The sequence below is a fragment of the Canis lupus genome, chromosome 4 (assembly GCF_003254725.2).
Source record: "Canis lupus dingo isolate Sandy chromosome 4, ASM325472v2, whole genome shotgun sequence".
Lineage (NCBI taxonomy): Eukaryota > Metazoa > Chordata > Mammalia > Carnivora > Canidae > Canis > Canis lupus.
In genome coordinates, this window is record NC_064246.1 from 37,525,769 (window position 1) to 37,546,936 (window position 21,168).

Here is a 21,168-nt window from a genome sequence, read left to right on the forward strand (position 1 = left end):
GCCCGCACTGCGGCTGTGCAGGGGCGAGCCGTTCTTCCAGGCGCATGCGTGCAGCGGCGGCGGCAGGCCTGACTGCACCAAAGCGGCGGTAGAGACGCGGGCTACTGGGAGCTCGCCATGGCGGTCCCTGCGGCGGCCATGGGGCCCTCGGCGCTGGGCCAGAGTGGTCCTGGCTCAATGGCTCCCTGGTGCTCAGTGACCAGTGGCCCAACACGCTACGTGCTGGGAATGCAGGAGCTGTTCCGCGGCCACAGCAAGACGCGCGAATTCCCTGCACACAGCGCCAAGGTGCACTCGGTGGCTTGGAGCTGCGACGGGCGTCGCCTGGCCTCGGGGTCTTTCGACAAGACGGCCAGCGTTTTCCTACTGGAGAAGGACCGGTTGGTAAGCTGACCGGTCCAGGCCAGAGAGAGAGGGGCTGTGGTAGAGCGAGGTGTGGTGTTGAGGGCGAGAGTGGGAGTGGAAAGGGGGGTGGAGGCGAGGGGAGAGGAGGGGTGTGGGGCTAAGGGGGATATGTAGTGCTGGAGTGACCAGAGTGGTGCTTGGGGATCTGGGGGCTGTGGTGGAGAGGAAGATGGTGGTGGTAAAAGGGAGGTGAGGGTGCGAGGGAGTGTGGCAGTAAAGGAGCTGTGAAGATGAGCGGGGAGTAGGCTAGGACAGGATGAAGACTGGTGGTGGACGGGACTGGAGTGAGGTGAGGGTGTGTGAGAGTGATGGAAGGAGTTGTGTGGTGGTGAGGAGTGGCTAGGGTCTGTGGTGGTGGTGGGGTCCCCATGAGGGTGTAATGGGCCCCTTTGAAAATAATAGGGCTTCCTGTGGGAGTGAGCAAGAAAATCGGGAACGTCGGTGGTAGAGTAAGTGTGGAGAACCAGAAAGAAGGAGGAAGTCCAGGGAAGGCAAAAGAGTAAGGGCATTCATGTGGAATCCAAACCTCAGAACAATTCAGAATGATTGGAAAGGAAGAGAAGGGGATATTGGGAAGAATTTTGGGGAAGGAACTTGGAAGGACTGGTTTCTTTTAAATTGTCTTTGTTAGACATAAGGTGCCTTGGTTTAAATAAAGCTGAGAAGTTACATGTGGAGGCAGGTACTTAAGTGTAAGGTGACATGTGGATTCTGTTCTTTCAGGTCAAAGAAAACAATTATCGGGGACATGGGGATAGTGTGGACCAGCTTTGTTGGCATCCAAGTAATCCTGACCTCTTTGTCACCGCATCGGGAGACAAAACCATTCGCATCTGGGACGTGAGGACTACAAAATGCATTGCCACCGTGAACACTAAAGGTGACTCTTCAGAGAGAGGGCAATAGGAAGATGAGCTACTTTTAGTAATTTAATTCAACAAGCATTTCCTGAATATCTTCTCTGTGTTTCGCCCTGTGTTAGGTATGGGACATCCTGGGCTGAATATGACAATCTCCAGCTCCTAGGGCCTAAAACCCTAATATGGTTCATGTTACACTGGAGATGTCTACAAGATGGATATCTAGAATGGAAGTGCTTAGTCTGCCTGTGGAGACAAGCAAGATCTCACAAAATTTGAGCAAACTCTTAGAATAGCTAATAGGGATTTAGTGGTCCGGGGTCCAGTGGGTGAGTGAGGAGTGAGCGGCAGCTCTAGGAGGGAGCTGCATGTGCAGATGTATGGAGAATTTGGGAAACTCCTGCTAGGCTAGAATGGCTGATCTTGGAATGAATAGTTTTGGTGGTCTGGGAGAAAATGACCTGGGGGTTGTGCAGTACATTTGTAGAATCTATTCTCTACCAGGTATTATCCTATAAACCTTGAGGCCACTTATATTTTATCGACTAACGTCACAGATTATAAGGTGTACCGATGTTTTATGTGTTGTTAAGAAAGAAAAGTTTCTAGATAACCATGATCCACCAAAACTTTTGAGATGCATCTTGATGCATTTTAAGATACGTTGTAAAGAATTAAGTGTGAAAATATATGCATCATAGAATTGATAAAGTTGATGAAATTTTTAATCGATGTGTTCACTGTGGGCCATTGGGCTTTGTTGACAAGTCTTGTCTGTAGAGGTGGAATGTTACAGTGCTTTCTCCAAGTAGACAACTGGTGATGCATGAATGATTTAGGTGGTATGTAGATGAACATTAAAAGTCGGCTGTGTGTTTATTTTAATGCCTACCAGGAAAAAAGAACTAGCCCATAAAATTTATTACTAAATGGAAACTAAATTTATTTAACTAAAAATTTTTTAAGTTAATTTTAAGAAAAATCTTGAATAAAGAAATATAGCTGTTAACGTGGATAGAACAAAATTGTGAAAGTGGCATATAAATGACCAGAGTTTTGGGAATGCTGGTCTGAGAAGCAGAGGCTTGGGGGACACCTGGGTGGCTCAGTGGTTGGGCATTTGCCTTTGGCTTGGGTTGTGATCCCGGGGTCCTGGGAGGGAGCCTGCTTCTCCCTCTGCCTATGTCTCTGCCTCTCTCTCTGTGTCTCTCATGAATAAATAAGTAAATCTTAAATAAAAAAAGAATCAGAGGCATTGGAGTCAAATCTAGTTTAGATCTTGGCTCTTTTATTTCACTGCTTTGACAGTTTGGCTCATCTCTCATATCTTCCATATCTTCATATGTAGAATGGGGATAATAAAGTGTTCTTTAGAGAATTATAGTGAGGACCCACAGGGGGAAATTTGTAGATGAATATTCTGGACTTATAATTGGTGAGTAAGTGGTCATTCCTTCTATTTTATTTTTTTTAAGATCTTATTTATTCATTCATGAGAAACACAGAGAGAGAGAGAGAGAGGGAGGCAGAGACACAGGCAGAGGGAGAAGAGAAGCAGGCCCCATGCAGAGAGCCTGATGTGGGACTCCATCCGGGGTCTCCAGGATCACACCCTGGGCTGAAGGTGGCAATAAACCGCTGAGCCACCCGGCACCCGGGCTGCCCATTCCCTTCTATTGGTTCGGACCTTAGTGAATGGAATTTGGAGATAATAGCTCTGGTCTTTGTCAGATTAAAAAAAAATAAACTTCTGCAGGATTTTGGGCTAACAATATCTTCCTGATTATATCTGGGTTTCTAGGGGAGAATATAAATATCTGCTGGAGTCCTGATGGGCAGACCATAGCTGTAGGCAACAAGGATGATGTGGTGACCTTTATTGATGCCAAGACACACCGTTCTAAGGCGGAAGAGCAGTTCAAGTTTGAAGTAAATGAAATCTCCTGGAATAATGACAATAACATGTTCTTCCTGACAAATGGCAATGGTTGTATCAACATCCTCAGGTGAGGGGGTTGTAGTTTAGGGACTGTCATATCTTTGCCCTGGGTGCTGTGTTAGATACAGAGATGAATTAGATGTGCTGAAGGAGCTTAAAGGACACATGGTAATAAAGAATCCTAACCTCCGTTGAGCAACTTTGAGCCAGACACCTTATATTTACTGAGTCCTATTAACTAGGGATCCCTGGGTGGCGCAGCGGTTTGGCGCCTGCCTTTGGCCCAGGGCGCGATCCTGGAGACCCGGGATCGAATCCCACATCGGGCTCCCGGTGCATGGAGCCTGCTTCTCCCTCTGCCTGCGTCTCTGCCTCTCCCTCTCTCTCTCTCTCTCTCTGTGACTATCATAAATAAATAAAAATTATTTACTGAGTCCTTAGAGAAATTTTATGCGGTTGATAGTATGAGTCTTATTTGACAGATGAGGATCTGGGATCCAGAGAGGTTAAATCACTAGTCAACTAGTGAGCACTGGAAGTAGGTGCACCTTGAATTATGGCTAATTTGTACCCGTAAAGTCTCTCCTTAAATATCACTTTCTCTCCAGGGAAGCCATCTTCATCAGTTTCCTACCTTTCCAGGTTAGAAGCTTATTTTATGTACTTCCTGTTGGAAGCATTTCTCATTCTATATTATAATTACATGTTTATTTACCTATATCTTCCACTAGACTCTAAATTCCATGAATGTAGGGACCACATATTACTTTGAATCCCTAGTGCCTACTTTAATACCTGGTACACAGAGTTAGGATCTCAGTAAATATTCTGTAAATGAATGGAGTGTTGGAATTGAAATTCAGGTCTGTGGGCTCTATTCTTTCTGCTATTCTCTATGGGCCGTGCAAGGCAGTGTAAAATAGGTTCTTGAAGAGAGGCTGAGAGTTTGCTGTGGCATCCCAGGAAAGAAACTTAGATTGACTGTGGGAGTTGAGGATTGAAGGAGGCAGCTTCTGAGCTTGACCTTGAAAGCTGAGTAGAATTTAAAGAATCAGCACAAGGCAGTCATACAATGGACAAAACAGGTGTGAATAAGCGTATTCTATATGGAAAGTAGTTGGTAGGTCAAAATTGCTGGGAATGGATGATAAGGTATCTGAAGAGAGGGCCTGAAAATGGGAAGATAAAGTTGAAGTATAATCTGGGACCAGATTATAAAAGGCTGGAATTCTGTGCTTAGCAACTTGAATTTTATTCAAGTGGGGATTCTTTAGTTTTTTTTAAAAGCCTTTTTATTAGAAAATAAAACATATACAGAAAGCCACTTAAAACAACTTATGCCTTAATGAACTGTTATCTGTGTAACCCCATCCAGGTCAAGAAATAGTAATTTGCTGGCCATCCCAGAAATCTGTCTATGTATTTTTCCTAGTCATAATTCTCTTTCCTCAAAAGGAGACACTATCTTGATTTTTATAGTATTTCTTTATAGTTTTAGCTACCAAGTATGCATTTCTAGATACTCTGGTTTCGTCTGTTTAAAAAAAATTAGTGTCTTTTAAGTTTGTTAAACTACCAAGTTGCTCTTCATCCTTCTTTTGTTTATAATATAGCTGTTGGAAAACTAGGCTGTTAACCTGCAGAGATTCTCCTAGTTTCGATTTTACTAATTTTGTATGCTAATTTATTTGTTGGAATATAAGATACTTCTTCTTATCAACTATTTGTTTACTTAAGAATATAGTTTACTTAGAAAAGGCAGGATAAATGCTTCTTTCCCTTTGTCATCAGATAATGAATTAGTTCTCTATTGCCTCCAAAAATGATGAGCTAGGTTGTATTTTTAAGACTCATAAACTCATGTATTGAAGCATGGTAGATGTATTTCAATCTGTTGGAGTAATTATCCTTAATAGAAACTCAAATTATCCCATCTTTAGCTAATGGGAGCCTCTTCAGGTTGATTCCTGAGTCATTTTTTTTTTTTTACATAATCCTAGTAGTCTTCAGGTTGTTGCTCTCTGGTCTGACAGGATATCTGAGTTCATCTTGTATGTTTTCTGCCTCAGACCTTTAATCAGAAATTCCTCTAAGAATCGCTAGGTTCTTTTTATAAGAAACTGATATTGGAGCTATGGAAGCATTTCTCATTCTCATGGTTTGGTCATTATTTCTAGACCTTTCTAGTGGACAGAGCAAAGAATTCTATGTGTATATTGTAAAAAAAATAAAATATGTGCATTGTGAATTTATATTGATGACTTCAATTAAAATTCAAGAAGAGTGAGGAAGACGGGGGTGGCTCAGGGGTTGAGCATCTGCCTCTGGCTCCAGTAGTGATCCCGGGGTCCTGGGATTGAGTCCTGGGTCAGGCTCCCTGCAGGGATTCTGCTTCTCCCTCTGCCTGTGTCTCTGCCTCTCTTTCTGTGTCTCTGATGAATAAATAAATGAAATCTTTAGAAAAAAGAAAAGAAAAAAAATTCAAGATGAGTGGAATTTTACTAAACATCTTCTATATTATAAATAACTCCTTCCAAACTGAGTATTTGAGTATTCTGGTTCTCAGGGACACAAGGGATTTATAGAAATAGAATATCCCACAGTTTCTTATTACATTTATCTATGTTATATGTAGAGATATCTCAGAATAACATTATTACCACTACTGCCACCAGTGTGATTACTTAAAATAGTAAATTCTGCTTTTTGCATTGCTTTCCTCATTCTTCTGTATTAAAAAAAAATACTTAATACTATATATTGTCAGAGTATAGAGCTACAGTATACTATGCTTTTCATTTACATATATAGTTTCTACAAGAGGCTGTATATGTAATACTCATCACCAGTCTTATGCTGATAAGTCTCTAGTCATTTTGATTGTCACAGTTCATTCTTTAGATTCCTCAGGAAAGGTTCATGGACAGTATTCCCTGAGTTCATATTTACTATAACTTATATGCTTATTAAACTTATAGATACTTAATTGTGCTGCTTAGTATTTGAGCTCTTTATAATTGGTAGTCAATTTTGCTGTACATGAAAATCTTTGATTCATATTTTCTTGCTTATACATCTTAAATATATTATCCCCATTTTCTTTTGTCATAAAGTCTTCGTGTCAGAAAAGCCTGACGATAATCTAATTTTTTTTTTTTTAAGTCCAGGAAAGTTTGTTTTACTTGCAGTCTGATATTTGTTCTGTTGTCTTTGATTTCTTCTTCAGTATCTCCTGTTGTCATCTTAGGACCATAGTCCCCTCCCCTAGTTTAATTGCGGTCTGTCTTGTTTCTCAGCTACCCAGAGCTGAAGCCTGTGCAGTCCATCAATGCCCATCCTTCCAACTGCATCTGTATCAAGTTTGACCCCATGGGAAAGTACTTTGCCACAGGAAGTGCAGATGCCTTGGTCAGCCTCTGGGATGTGGATGAGTTGGTGTGTGTTCGGTGCTTTTCCAGGTAAGTGGTTCTGCCAGCACTTTCCTTGTCGGATAAATTAATTTGATTTCATTTTGGGTGAAATTGTGCCCTTCTCTTACTGGGTTATTCTAACATCTCCTCTGTCTCCTCTGTTATTAGGCTGGATTGGCCTGTGAGGACCCTCAGTTTTAGCCATGATGGAAAAATGCTGGCCTCAGCTTCAGAAGATCATTTTATTGACATTGCTGAAGTAGAGACAGGTAACTGAAACCTTCACTACTGTAATGAGTCTTCTGTCTGTCATCTGCAGCCATCAGGACTTATTCTGTCGTGTGTTTTCATCTTCACATTACTACCACACCTTCATTAGCATAAATGAATTTTCTTCTTAGGACAGGCTTGTTTATTATGACTGTTATAGTCAGGTGCATAAGGGAGCAAAGAGTTGAGAAAGGGGCGGGTCTGAAAGAAAGTGATTTAGGAAAATATTTTGCATTTTATTAACTGTTAATTCCTCTATTATGATGACATTTTTAAAATATGGAAAATAGGAGAAAGAATAAAATGTCACCTGTAGTCCCACCTCTAAATACAGTCTCTTTTAGTGTTGTGGTATACTTTTTCCCTATATTTTGCCTGTATGTGAACTTAAAAAAAATGCATATATTTTTTTAAATGCATATTTTTAAAAATAATTTTAGGAATTACCAAAATACATGTCATTTGCTTTAAAAACAACCAACAGAGGGATCCCTGGGTGGCGCAGCGGTTTGGCGCCTGCCTTTGGCCCAGCGCGCGATCCTGGAGACCCGGGATCGAATCCCACATTGGGCTCCCGGTGCATGGAGCCTGCTTCTCCCTCTGCCTGTGCCTCTCCGCCTCTCTCTCTCTCTGTGACTATCATAAATAAATAAAAATTAAAAAAAAAAACCCAACAGAGTTTGAAAATAGAAAAATGGGAGGAGAGTATACATTTTACAGAGAATTTTCTTAGATTTACTTATTTTTAATTAATTTTTTTATTATTAAAGTATATTTGACATGTAGTATTATATTAGTTTCATGTACGACAGTGATTTGACACTAAGTGCATTAGTCATTAATTACAACAAATGTAGTCACTGTCAACATTATTACAACGTTATTGACTATATTCCTTTTGCTGTACTTTATGACTTATTTTATAACTGCAAGTTGTACCTCTTGATCACTTCACCTATTTCACCTATCACCCAAACCCTCTCCCCTCTGACACCCAACAATTTTCTGTATTTATGAATGTGTTTCTGTTTATTTACTTGTTTTGTTTTTTAGATTTCATGTATAAGTGAAATCATACGGTATTCGTCTTTCTGTGTCTGATTTATTTCACTTAGCTTAATACTCCTTAGGTCTATCCATGTTCTTGCAAATGGCAAGATTTCATTCTTTTTTTATGATTGTTTAATATTCTACTGTGTGTGTGTATATCTATTTATCTATCTATCTATCTGTCTACACATTTTCTTTATCCATTCATTTATCCATGGGCACTTAGGTGGTTTCTATATCTTGGCTATTGTAAATAATGCTGCAATAAATGTGGGGGTGCACATATCTTTTTGCATTAGTGTTTTTGTTTTCTTTGGGTAATTACCCAGTAGTGGAATTACTGGATTTTATAGTATTTCTATTTTTGATTTCTTGAGAAGGCTTCATATCATTTTCTATAGTGGCAGCACCAATTTATGTTCCCACCAGCAGCGTATGAGGATTCTTTTTTCTTTACATCCTCACCAACATTTTTTTTTTTAATTTTACATTTGTTTTTATTTAAGCTCGATTTGCCAGCATATAGTATAACACCCAATGCTCATCCCATCAAGTGCTCTCCTGAGTGCCCATCACCCAGTTACCCCATCCCCCAGCCAGCTCCCCTTCCACTACCCTTTGTTTGTTTCCCAGAGTTAGGAGTCTCTCATGGTTTGTCTCCCTCTCTAATTTTTCCCATTCAGTTCCCCTCCTTTCCCTTTAATCCCTTTCACTATTTCTTATATTCCATATATGAGTGAAACCTTATGATGATTGTCCTTCTCTGATTGACTTATTTCACTCAGCATAATACCCTCCAGTTCAACATTTGTTTTTTATTATCTTTTTGATACTAGCTATTTTCATGGGTGTGAGGTGGTATCTCATTGTAATTTTGATGTGTGTTTCTCTGATGATCAGTGATCTGAGCACCTTTTCATGTGTTTGTTGGTCATCTGTATATCTTTGGAAAAAAATGTTTTTTCAGATTTTCTGTCTCTTTTTTTTTTAAAGATTCATTCACCCATTTGAGAGAGAGAGCATGAGTAGAGTGTGGAGGGAGGGGCAGAGGGAAAGAATCTTAGTAGACTCCCTGGTAAGCATGGAGCCCAATGTGGGGCTTGATCCCAGGACCCTAAAATCATGACCTGAGCCAAAATCGAAAGTTGGACTCTCAATCGAGTAAGCCACCCAGGCACCACACTCTTTAATTAGCTTACCTTTTTTTTTTTTTTTTTTTTTTTTGGTGTTGAGCACATAAATCTTATATATTTTAGATATTAACCCTTTATTGGATTTATTATTTGGAAATATCTTCTCCCATTCAGTAGGTTGTCTTTTTGTTTTGTTGATGGTTTCCTTTGCTACACAAAAGCTTTTTATTTTGGTGTAATCCCAGTAGTTTATTTTTGCTTTTGTTTCTCTTTGCTTGAGGAGACATATCCATAAATATGTTGCTAAGGCTGATGTCTGAAAGGTTGCTGCCTATGTTTTTTAGGTGTTTATGGTTTCAGATCTCACATTTTAATCTATTTTGAGTTTATTTTTGTGTATGGTGTAAGAAGTGGTCCAATTTTATTTTTTTGCATGTAGCTGTCCTGTTTTCCCAGCACCATTTGTTGACAAAACTTTTTTCCATTGCATATTCTTTTTTTTTTTTTTTTAATATTTTATTTATTTATTCATGAGAGACACGAGAGAGAGGCAGAGACACAGGCAGAGGGAGAAGCAGGCTCCATGCAGGGTACCCGACATGGTACTTGATCCTGGGTCTCCAGGATCAGGCCCTGGGCCAAAAGCGGCGCTAAACCGCTGAGCCACCCGGGCTGCCCTCCATTGCATATTCTTGCCTCCTTTGTTGTAGATTAATTAATGGTCATATAGGGGTGGGTTTATTTCTGGGTTCTCTATCCTGTTCCATTGATATATCATGTGTCTATTTTTTTGCCAGTGCCATACTGTTTTGATTACTATAGCTTTGTAGTATATCTTAAAAACTGGGATTGTGATACCTACAGTTTTGTTCTTCTTTCTCAAAGATTGCTTTGGCTATTCAGAGTCTTTTGTGATTTCATATAAATTATAGGATTATTCTGGTTCTGTGAAAAATGTTGGTATTTTGATAGAGATTACATTGAATCTGTGGATTGCTTTGGTTGGTGTGAACCTTTTAACTATTAATTATTCCAGTCCATGAGCATGGTATATTTTTCTATTTGTGACATCTTCAACTTCTTTCTTCAATGTCTGAGTATAGGTCTTTTCCCTCCATGGTTAAATGTATTCCCAGATTTTTTCTTTTAGGTGTAATTGTAAATGGGTTTGTTTTCTTATTAATTTTTCTTTCTATTACGTCATTTTTGTGTATAGAAATGCAACAGATTTCTGTGTATTAGTTTTGTTTCCTGCAACTTTGCTGAATTTGTTTATTTTAAACAGAGAGAGTTTGAGAAGGAAAAGCAGGTTTCCTGCTAAGCAGAGAGCCCGACCAGGGCCCAGTCCCAGGACCCTGGGATCATGACCTAAGCCAAAGGCAGACACTTAACTGAGCCACCCAGGCGCCCCAGAATTCATTTATTCAAATAGTGTTTTGTGGAATCTTTATGGTTTTTGGTATATAGTATCATAGCATCTGCAAATACAGTTTTACTTCTTCCTTACCGATTTGGATGCCTTTGGTTTTTTTCTTGTCCGATTGATGTGGCCAGGACTTCCAGGACTATGTTGAATAAAATTGGTGAGAATGGGCATCCTTGTCTTGCTCCTGATCTTAGGGGAAAAGCTTTCAGTTTTTCACCATTGAGTATGATGTTATCTGTGGGTTTTTCATATATGGTCTTTATTATGTTGAAGTATATTTCCTCTAACTCCATTTTGTTGAGAGTTTTTTTATCAAGAATGGATGTTTATTTTGTCAAATACGTTTTTTGTGTCTATTTGAGATGACCATATGGTTTTTGCCTTTCTCTTATTGATTGATTTACAAATATTGAACCATACTTGCATCCCTGGAATAAATCCCACTTGATCATGGTGTATGATCTTTTTAATGTATTGTTAAATTTGATTTGCTACTATATTTTGTTGAGGATTCTTGCATTTATGTTCACCAGGGATATTGGCCTGCAGTTGTTTGTTTGTTTGGTTTGTAGTGTGTTTGCCTGGTTTTTGGTATCAGGATAATGCTGGGCTCATAGAATGAATTTGGAAGTTTTTCCTCACCTTTTTTTTTTTGGAATAGTTTGAGAAGAATAGGTATTAACTCTTTAAATGTTTCATAGAATTCACCTCTGAATCCATCTGGACTTTTGTTTATTGGGAGTTTTTTGATTACCATTTGAGTTTCATTCGTAGTAATTGGTCTGTTTAAATTCTCTCATTCTTCTTGATTCAGTTTTAGAATATTGTATGTGTATAGGAATTTATTCATTCTTTTAGGTTGTCCAATTTGTTGGATATAATTTTTCATAGTATTTCCATATAACCCTTTGTATTTTTGTAGTGTCAGTTATTATTTTTCATTTCTGAATTCATTTATTTGAGTTCTCTCTCTTCTTGATGAGTCTGGTAAAGGTTTATCAAATTTATGTTTTCAAAGAACCAGCTCTTGATTTCATGGATATTTTCTAATGTTTTTTAGTATCTATTTCATTTATTTCTGCTCTAATTTTTTTTATTTCCTTCCATCTACTAACTTTGGGCTTTGTTCTTTATGTAGTGTCTTTAGGTATAAGGTTGATTCGTTTATTTGGGATTTTTCTTGTTTCTTGAGGTTGCCCTGTATTGCTATAAGCATTCTTGTTAGAACTACTTTAGCTGCATCCTAAAGATTTTGGATTGTTGTATTTCCATTTTCATTTGTCTTGATGGGTTTTTTGATTTCCTCTTTAATGTATTCATTGATGTGTTGGTTGTTCAGTGGCATGTTGTTTAACCTCTGTGTTTCTGTTTTTTCCAGTTTTTTTTTTCCTTGTAATTGATTTCTAGTTTCATATCACTGTGGGTCAGAAAAGATGCTTGATAAAATTTCAGTCTTTTTAAATTCATTGAAACTTGTTTTGTGTTCTACCATATATGATCCATCCTGGAGAATATTTCACGTGCACTTGAAAATAATGTGGGGCAGCCCGGGTGGCTCAGCGGTTTAATGCCGCCTTCAGCCCAGGGCATGATCCTGGAGACCTGGGATCGAGTCCCACTTCGGGCTCTCTGCATGGAGCCTGCTTCTTCCTCTGCCTGTGTCTCTGCCTCTGCCTCTCTCTCTCTCTCTCTCTCTCTGTGTCTCTCATGAATAAATAAATAAAATCTTTAAGAAAAAAAAAAGAAAATGTGTATTCTGTTGTTTTTGGTTGGAATGTTCTGTACGTATCTGTCAAGTCCATCTGGTTTAATGTAACATTCAAAGCTATTGTTTCTTTGTTGATTTTCTGTCTGGATTATCTATCCATTGATGTAAGTGTGGTGTTAAAGTCCCCTGCTATTGTATTACTGTCAATTTATCCTTTTATGTTTCTTAATATTTACTTCATGTATTTAGGTGTTCCTAGTACCTATGTTAGGTACATAGATACTTAAAATTGTTACATCCTCTTGTTGGATTGATTTCTTTATCATTTAATGCCTTTCTTTGTCTCTTGCTACAGTCTTTTTTGTAAAGTATATTTTGTCTGATAAAAATATTTTTACCCCAGCTTTTTTATTCAGCTCCATCTGTGTAGAATATCTTTTTCCATCCCCTCACTTTCAGTCTGTATGTGTCTTTAGGTTTGAAGTGAGTCCTGTAGGCAGCATATAGTTGGGTCTTGTTTTTTCAGCCATTCGGTCAACCTGCGTCTCTTGATTGGACCACATAGTTAATTTACATGTAATTATTCATAGATGTGTATTTATTGCCATTTTGTTCACTGTTTTCTTTTCTTTTTTTTTTAAGATTTTTTATTTATTTATTCATAGACACAGAGAAAGAGAGGCAGAGACACAGGCAGAGGGAGAAGCAGGCTCCATGCAGGGAGCCCGATGTGGGACTCGATCCTGGGTCCCCAGAATCACACCCCAGGCTGCAGGCAGCGCCAAACCACTGCGCCACCAGGGCTGCCCTTGTTCACTGTTTTCTGTTGTTTTTGTAGTTCTTCCCTGTTCCTTCTCTTGCTCTCTTCCCTTGGGGTTTTGTTTTTTCTTTATTTAAATTCAATTTGCCAACATATAGTGTAACACCTAGTGCTCATCATATCATGTGCCCTCTTTAATGCCCATCACCCTTCCCTTGTGGTTTGATGATTTTCTTTAATGTTATGTTTGGATTACTTTTTCTTAATGCTTTTTGTATATCTATTATAGGTTTTTGATTTGTGGTTACCATAGGGGTCATATATAACATCCTTTGTGTTTAGCAGTCTGTATTGATGGTTGCTTAATTTTGAACACATTCTAAGAAGCAGAATTTTTGAATTTTTGCTACCCCCTCTACATTTTATGTGTATACCATATTATGTATCTTTTTATTTTGTGTATCCCTTGAGTAATTTTTATAGACGTAACCGACTTTACTGCTTTTGTGTTTTAACTTTCATAAGTGATTAGTCCACTACCTTTAAACATATGTTTGCTTTTGCCAGTGAAATTTTTTCCTTTCATTATTTTCTTCCGATTATGGCCTTTTATTTTTCACTTAAAGAATTCCCTTAAATATTTCTTGTGTGGCTGGTTTAGTGGTGATGAACTCCCTTTGGTTTGGGAAACTCTATTTCACCTCTGAGTGATAGTCTTGCCAGGTAGAGTATTCTTGGCTGTATGTTTTTTTTTTCTTTCAGCTCTTTGAATGTTTCATGTTACTCCCTTCTGGTCTGTAGCCTTAGGGGTTTTCCCTTGCATGTGACTATTTGCTTTTCTTCAGCTGCTTTTAAGAGTCTCTCTTTATCTTTAATTTTTGCCATTTTAATTGTTATGTGCCTTGGTGTGAACCTTTTTGGGTTCATCTTGTTTGGGGCTTTCTTTGTTTCCTGGATCTAGATGTGTTTCCTTCCCTAGATTCAGGATATATTTTCAGCTGTTATCTCTTCAAATAAATTTTCTGTCCACTTTCCTCTCTCTTCTTCTGGGACTCCTACAGTGTACATGTTATCATGCTTGATGGTATTGCAGAGGTTCCTTCACCTATTCTTTTATTATTCTTTTGTCTTTTTTGTTATTCATCTTAGTTAGTTTCTTTTTTTTTTTTCTTAGTTGGTTTCTATTACTGTCTTCAAGATCTCTGATTCGTTCTTCTGCATCCTCTAACCTGCTGTTGATTTCCTCTAGTGTATTTCTCATTTCAATTACTGTATTCAGCTCTGAGTGGCTCTTTTTTTACATTTTCTATCTCTTGAAATTCTTATAGAGTTCATCAGCTGTTTTCTCAAGTCCAGTTGAGTATCTTTAGGACCATTACTTTGAACTCTTTATTAGACATATCATTTATCTCTATTTTGTTTAGTCCTTTCTCGGTAATTTTGTCTTGTTTCTTCATTTGGGACATATCCCTTAGTCTCATCATTTTGTCTGGCTGTGTTTATTTCTATGTGTTAGGTAGGTCAGCTATATCTCCTGACCTTGAAAGTTGTGGCTATACATAGAAGAGGCCCTGTGGTGCCCTGTAGACTTATCTGCGTTGGTCACTAGAACCAGGCACACTAGGGCTGTCCCCTGTGTGGACTGAGTGCACCCTCCTGCTGCCTGCTGTGGTTGAGCTGTGATTGCTGTGGGCATGCTGATGGGTGGGTCTGACCCTCAGCCCAGCTGGCAGCAGTGACCTGCTTTGCCTGTTGCAGGAGCACTGTGCTTCCTCCCATGCTGTTGAGAGGCCTGGCTGCAGCTGCTATGGGCTTAATTGTGGGTGAGGCTGGCATTCAGCCTAGCTGTGTGTAATTAGCTTCTGCGACAGCTGCAGGTACATAGAAGGGCAGGGCTTGATCTTTGTGCAGCCAGTTAAGAGGCCCAGCTGTAGGAACTGTGGGCAAGCTGGTGTGTAGGGTTATCTCCTTTGTCCCCCAGAGCAGGAGTCACTTTGGAGGGGTACCTGCGGAGGCCAGTGGGTTGGATAGGATGGGTGGTAGGGTAACACTGGGGCATGGCATGTGTTGCTAACAAGGTAGGTAGAGGGTGTTAGAATTGGCTTCTGCAAGCATCTAGCTATCTAGACGCAGGGAGGGCAAGAAAAATGGCATCCACCAGTACTTTTTTTATACCTGGAGAAATCTGCATGTTTGCCCTTCTGCACACACCCTAAAATTAGTACGTCTCCTTCATGTATACCCTAGGTGCTTTTCAAGCTGCTGCTTCAGTGCTGTCTCTGGCTGAGATACTTAGTATTGTGCTGGCTCTTTTGCCCTCCATTTCGACTAGAGTTAAGCCCTTCTAAAGCTCTTGGAGTTAAGCCCTGCTGATTTTCAAAGCCAGACATTATGGGAACTTGTCTTCCCAATGTAGGTTCTTAGGGCCAGGATTGCCCTTTGTGGAATTTGATCCCTTCACTCCTCCATGCTTGTGATGGCACTCCTGTTTGTGGTTATTTGCACCAGGGGTTTGGTTCCTGGCCATGTCTCCACCCTTTCTACCCTTTCAGTGTGGCCTTCTCTCTGTGATTAGCTGTGGAAGGTCTCTTCTGCTGGTCTTCAGATCATTTTCAGAGTTAATGCAGTAGACACACTTGTTGCCTCAGTGTGTCTGTGGAAGGAGGTGAGCTTAGGATGCCATCTTCTGTGCTTTACCCTCAGATTTATTTTGTAATATAGCTTTATTGTTTTTGGAAATAGATGGTACTTTAGTAAAGGAATTTAAACTGTATATAAAACATCAAAGAATAAAGTAAAAAATTGAAATTCCACAATTTTAAAAATGTTACTGTTGATAACATTATGGTGAGTGTTGTCCAGCCACTCAGATACAAAGCTCCTGGGCAGCCCTGGTGGCTCAGCGGTTTAGCGCCGCCTTTAGCCCGGAGTGGGATCCTGGAGTCCTGGGATCGAGTACCATGTTGAGCTCCCTGTGTGGAGCCTGCTTCTCCCTCTGCCTATGTCTCTGCCTCTCTCTCATAATAAATAAATAGAATTAAAAAAAAAAAAAGATACAAAGCTCCTTTGTGTCACCTTTGTTGTGTGATGTATGGATAGTCTCTTGCTCCAGGCTATAAGGCTATACCTGGCACACCTGAGAATGTTACAGCTTCTTAACATGGTGATGGCTGAGTTCCACTGCCACATATAATGCATTTTAGATTTCTACTGAATATATCAGTATATTCTTAAACTGCCAGTATTGCCTATAGATACTTTACTTGCCCAGCTCTTTGGTGGTTTCTCACCTTGCACCATTATAAATAGTGCTGTGAGAAATATTCTTCATGGACTTCATTTTAGGTCATCCTTTGGGGTAAACCAGTGAAGTGGGATTGCTGACTGAGTCCAAGGTGTTCACATTTTGTGAAGGACCAAACCACTTACAGAAGGGTTGTTGCGTGTGCCTGTTTTTCCCATGTCATCTTTGTGCAAGTTTGTCTACCTCACCTAATACATATAAAATATGATTTATTTTATTATTTTATTAATTAATTTATTTTTAAAGATTTTCTTTATTTATTTGAGAGAGAGAGAGAGACAGCGTGCACGTGAGCGAAAGAGAGCGTGAGTCAGGAGGAGCAGCAGAGGAAGAGAGAGAAGCAGACTGGCTGCTGAGCAGGGAGCCCAATGAAGGGCTTGATCCCAGGGTCCTGGGATCATGACCTGAGCTGAAGGCAGATGCCTAACTCACTGAGCCACCCAGGTGCCCCTGATTTTTCATTTTTTAAGATTTATTTATTTATTTTAGAGAGAAAGTACACAAGCTTGGGAAGGGGGCAAGGGACAAGGAGAGAATCCTCAAGCAGACTCCCTGCTGAGTGCAGAGCCCAGCATGGGGCTCGATCCCAGGATCCTGAGATTATGACCTGAGCTGAAATCAAGAGCTGGCTGTTAACTATCATAGCCATCCAGGTGCCCTAAAATATGATTTAGTTCACATATAATTAGTCTTTCAGGAATATATCACAGATGGCTGTATTAAGTTTTCTAAGTAGTTCAGACAAATACTTTTAACATTAAAAATTTTTTTTCTCTGTAACCTAGGCTAAAAATTAAAAGTCAGATGATTAGGGAAAAGGAAGCACAATTTATTTATAGCACTGTTTTACACATAAAAGGGAAATAGTCTAAATTTTCATTATGATGGACTAATTAAATAAGTTGTGATACATACATATTACAGTGTTCCAAGAGAAAAACATAGGTCTATATGTGCTGAAATGCAAGACTGGTAAGACTTTTACTGAATGAGCAAAGCAAGTAGCCAGTCAATGCGTATTATGTTCCCATTTAGATAAAAACACTAAAGCTAAATTCGTAGAAAGACTTTTGAAAGAATTTATTTCAGACTTAGAAGACTAGAAGAAGATAAATTTTAATTTATGATTTAATTACTATTACTGAAACCAGTTAAATAAAATGAAAAATTCAGTTCCTCAGTCACCCTAGGCTCATTTTAATGACTTCAGTAGTCACATGTGGCTGGTGATTTCTGTATTGGATAGTGCAGATGTAGAATGTTTCCATCACAAAAGTTTCTGTTGCCCAGTGCTGCTCTGTGCCTTTGGACTATTTGAATTTTATGCAATAAGCATGTCTTTGTATATTAGTTTGTAAAATAAGAATAATATATGCACATAATAGAGTATTTGGAAAATGCTGACAAATATATAAAGAAGAAATTAACAGTCACATAGGTCCATAATTTGGAGATAGTGAATTCCTAACATAGTATATTTCCTTCCAGTCTTCTTTAAATATATAGATATTTATATATCTCTGAAGATATTTTATATATAGATATCTATACATCTTTGTGTGTGCGTATATACACACACTATACTATGTATAATTGGAATCGTATATTGAGATTTTGTGTCTTATGTATTTTTAGTGGTTAAAGGTAAAACAAAGTAAGAATTAATTTTATTTCTGATAGCATGTATTTTAACAGTTCACTTTCAGCTTTTTAGTCACACACCATATATACTGCACTGAGTCTTTTAGAACTTCAGTGGTCTGGAGTAGTAATGTCAGTCTCACCCAGATAGCACCTTGTTTATCATTCAGAGATTAAACTTTCCAATAAAACTGTCAAGATGTTAAAGTTTATGAAGCCACATGGTTATTTAGGAAACGTTTTAGAAGGCCTTTTTAGGTCTACTCTGGTTTTCTTGAACTGTATAACTTTCTTTATTGTCAACAATCCCAAATGATTTGACAAATGATGGAGTTAAAGGCCTAAAAAGGAGTAAAAGGGGGAGTAGCAGCCTCTGAAACTAATTCTTATGTTTGTGTAATACAGAAATTTGCTCAGATATAAAGCTAGACTGCCAGATACTAGCATCATGAAGAATGGTTAACTGTCCCTGAAATTGGATTATTTAACAGAAAGAATCTCTCTTTCTGTCTACACACATATATGTGTGCATAAATATATATTTAAACAGCTTTATTGAAATATAATTTATTTACTGTATCGTTGTCTAGTTTGAAGTATATAATTTGATATATCCTGCATCGCTAACACCACATTGTTAATGTTTTACTACATTAATCTTAACCCTAAAGTTGAAAAAAATGTAAAGCAGGACTAAAGGAATAATGGCTTTAGAAAAATCATACTTAAAAAAAAAAAAGAAAAATCATACTTAATTTCAATGAGTAGGAAGAATGACATTTTTGGGGAAAAAATCGATTTGCAAAGCATTGTGATTTAGCAGAAAGATCTGTGGCTTTGGAAACAGACTTCATGTACTAACTTTGTTGCTTCCTTGAGGTATGACTTAACTGTTCAGTCACCTGTTTCTGTAAAAAGAGTTTTTTGGTTTTTTTTTTAAAGATTTTATTTATTGATGAGAGACACAGAGAGAGAGAGAGAGAGAGAGAGAGGCAGAGACACAGGCAGAGGGAGAAGCAGGCCCCATGCAGGGAGCCCAATGTGGGACTTGATCCCGGGACCCTGGGATCACACCCTGAGCTGAAGGTAGACACTCAACAGCTGAGCCACATAGGCGTCCCTGTAAAAAGGGTTTTTTTTTTTGTTTGTTTTGTTTTAGTGATAGTCACAGAGAGAGAGAAAGAGGCAGAGACACAGGCAGAGGGAGAAGCAGGCTCCATGCACCGGGAGCCCGATGTGGGATTCGATCCCGGGTCTCCAGGATCACACCCTGGGCCAAAGGCAGGCGCCAAACCGCTGCGCCACCCAGGGATCCCTAAAAAGGGTTTTAAAATCATTACTTGCCTTGCTGTATTGTATTTATCCTTTATTAAAATAAAATATAATCCATCTGATTCTTAAGAGGTGCTCAACAAATATTAACTGCTGTTACTGTTTTCCCAGGGAGTGTAGAATAGGTTTAGACCATAGGCTCTACATTCAGATCTTGCTCTGCCACCTACTGGTTTGTGCTCTCTCTGTGCCTCAGTATTCTCTATAAAATTGGATAATAATTGTACCTATCCTGCAGGGTTAATAAGTGGATTAAATGATGAGTACCTGGGTGGCTCAGTCAGTTAAGTGTCTCCCTTCAGCTCAGGTCGTGATCTCAGGGTCCTAGGATTGAGCCCTGCATCGGGCTCCCTGCTCAGTGGGTGTCTGCCTCTTTCCCTCTGCCCCCCCTGCCCAGCTCGTGCTCTCTCTTTCTCAAATAAATAAATAAAATCTTTTAAAAAATGGATTAAATGATTTAATGTAGGCAAGTACTAAATGAATATGGTTTCTTATTATTAATGTATTGATTGGTTTCCCTATATTGATTTTTATAGGAGACAAGCTATGGGAGGTGCAGTGTGAGTCTCCAACTTTCACCGTGGCTTGGCACCCCAAGAGGCCTCTGCTGGCGTTTGCCTGTGATGACAAAGATGGCAAATATGACAGCAGTCGGGAAGCAGGAACTGTGAAGCTGTTTGGGCTTCCTAATGACTCCTGATAGGAGGACCTCAGGGAGAGGGGGCCCTGGCAGAGGCCTTCCTTTGTGTATTAGTTTGGTCTGTTCTCTTGGAGTTGGTGGGCACCTAAGGTATTTGTAAATTGGTATAAATTATACAAGTCTTTGTTAGTTTGCCTATTCTAGTTCCCTTCTTGTTATGTGAGCTTTTCCCATTCTTTCCCCTGCAGGAGGGCTCTGCACGATAACATCAGCATATCTTAACTCTGGGGACCTCCTGTCTTCTCTGCTTTTTGGGTATATGGTAGACTTTGTTGGGTTTGCTTCTGCTTGGACAATACCTACCTTGAGTGAGTGAGTGAGGAAGGGTGAGATGGGGATGGAGATTTTTTTATAGTAAAAAGAAATGTATATAATTTTTCGAGTTGAGCATTTAATAAAGCTGACTTTATGGGACTTCTGAGACTTTAAAAGTTATGGTATTTGTGTTGTTATTGTTGCTCATATTGGAAGATGTTGCAGTTTTGTATTTAAAAAAAATCTCAAATTAAATTTAGAGGTTGTAATTAATTCTGTCATTTAATGTCCTAACCAAGAATTCTGTGAAATGCAACATGAATTCTATGAAATGCCCAGCGTGAAGTGTATGGGCAATAGCAGTCCTTAAAGTCTTCATTTTGTGTGTATGTATACCTCACCTTAATATACAGAGGATTTATAGACTACATTTACAATATAACACTGAGAAAAGTAATAAAATATAAATAAATCCAAAATCAGAATAAGACATAATAGATAAGAATAGGAAGGCGAGACTGGGGAAATTAAAATAGAAATATGCAAAAAATGAGAACCTGACTGAATGATTGAACTAAAGTTTTGGCTGTGCCCCCTGGCGGCAAAGTGAAGAAGGGATAAGTCAATTCTTACTGAAAAGCAGGGCACATGCTCGTTCTTCAGGGAAAACAGAACTTTTGTTAGCTCTTATCTCCAAAAGAAGTGGCTTGTGTAGGAGATTACCTGTGAGCAGTTTTTGATTTTCATTGTATTTTAATGTATTTTGGGATTGAAAACATAAAAATACACCTCACTAAATGATATTCATAGAAAATTTTGGAAAAAGCAAGTAGGTGAAAAGAAAAAATTGTATTTTTCTCCCAAGAGATACTCACCACTATTAGCATTTTTGTGTGTATCCTTTTAGGAGTTTTTCTGTTGTCTTATTTATGTATAGAAACATGTTTACACAAACATGTTTATACAAATCTTGCA

At 38.8% G+C, this 21,168-nt stretch overlaps 1 protein-coding gene and 1 long non-coding RNA gene across 2 annotated transcripts in view; both read left to right on the top strand.

Annotated features, from left to right (window-relative positions):
- Positions 1-21,168, top strand: part of LOC125754963 (uncharacterized) — a 54,422-nt gene that overhangs the window by 22,644 nt on the left and 10,610 nt on the right. The gene's annotated exons all lie outside the window — the stretch shown is intronic.
- Positions 46-20,369, top strand: THOC3 (THO complex 3). The gene is made up of 6 exons (XM_025434717.3): positions 46-384; positions 1,129-1,285; positions 3,067-3,271; positions 6,501-6,662; positions 6,783-6,883; positions 19,775-20,369. Exons 1-6 carry the CDS (start codon positions 118-120, stop codon positions 19,936-19,938), a joined length of 1,056 nt encoding a protein of 351 aa, XP_025290502.1. The 5' UTR covers positions 46-117; the 3' UTR covers positions 19,939-20,369.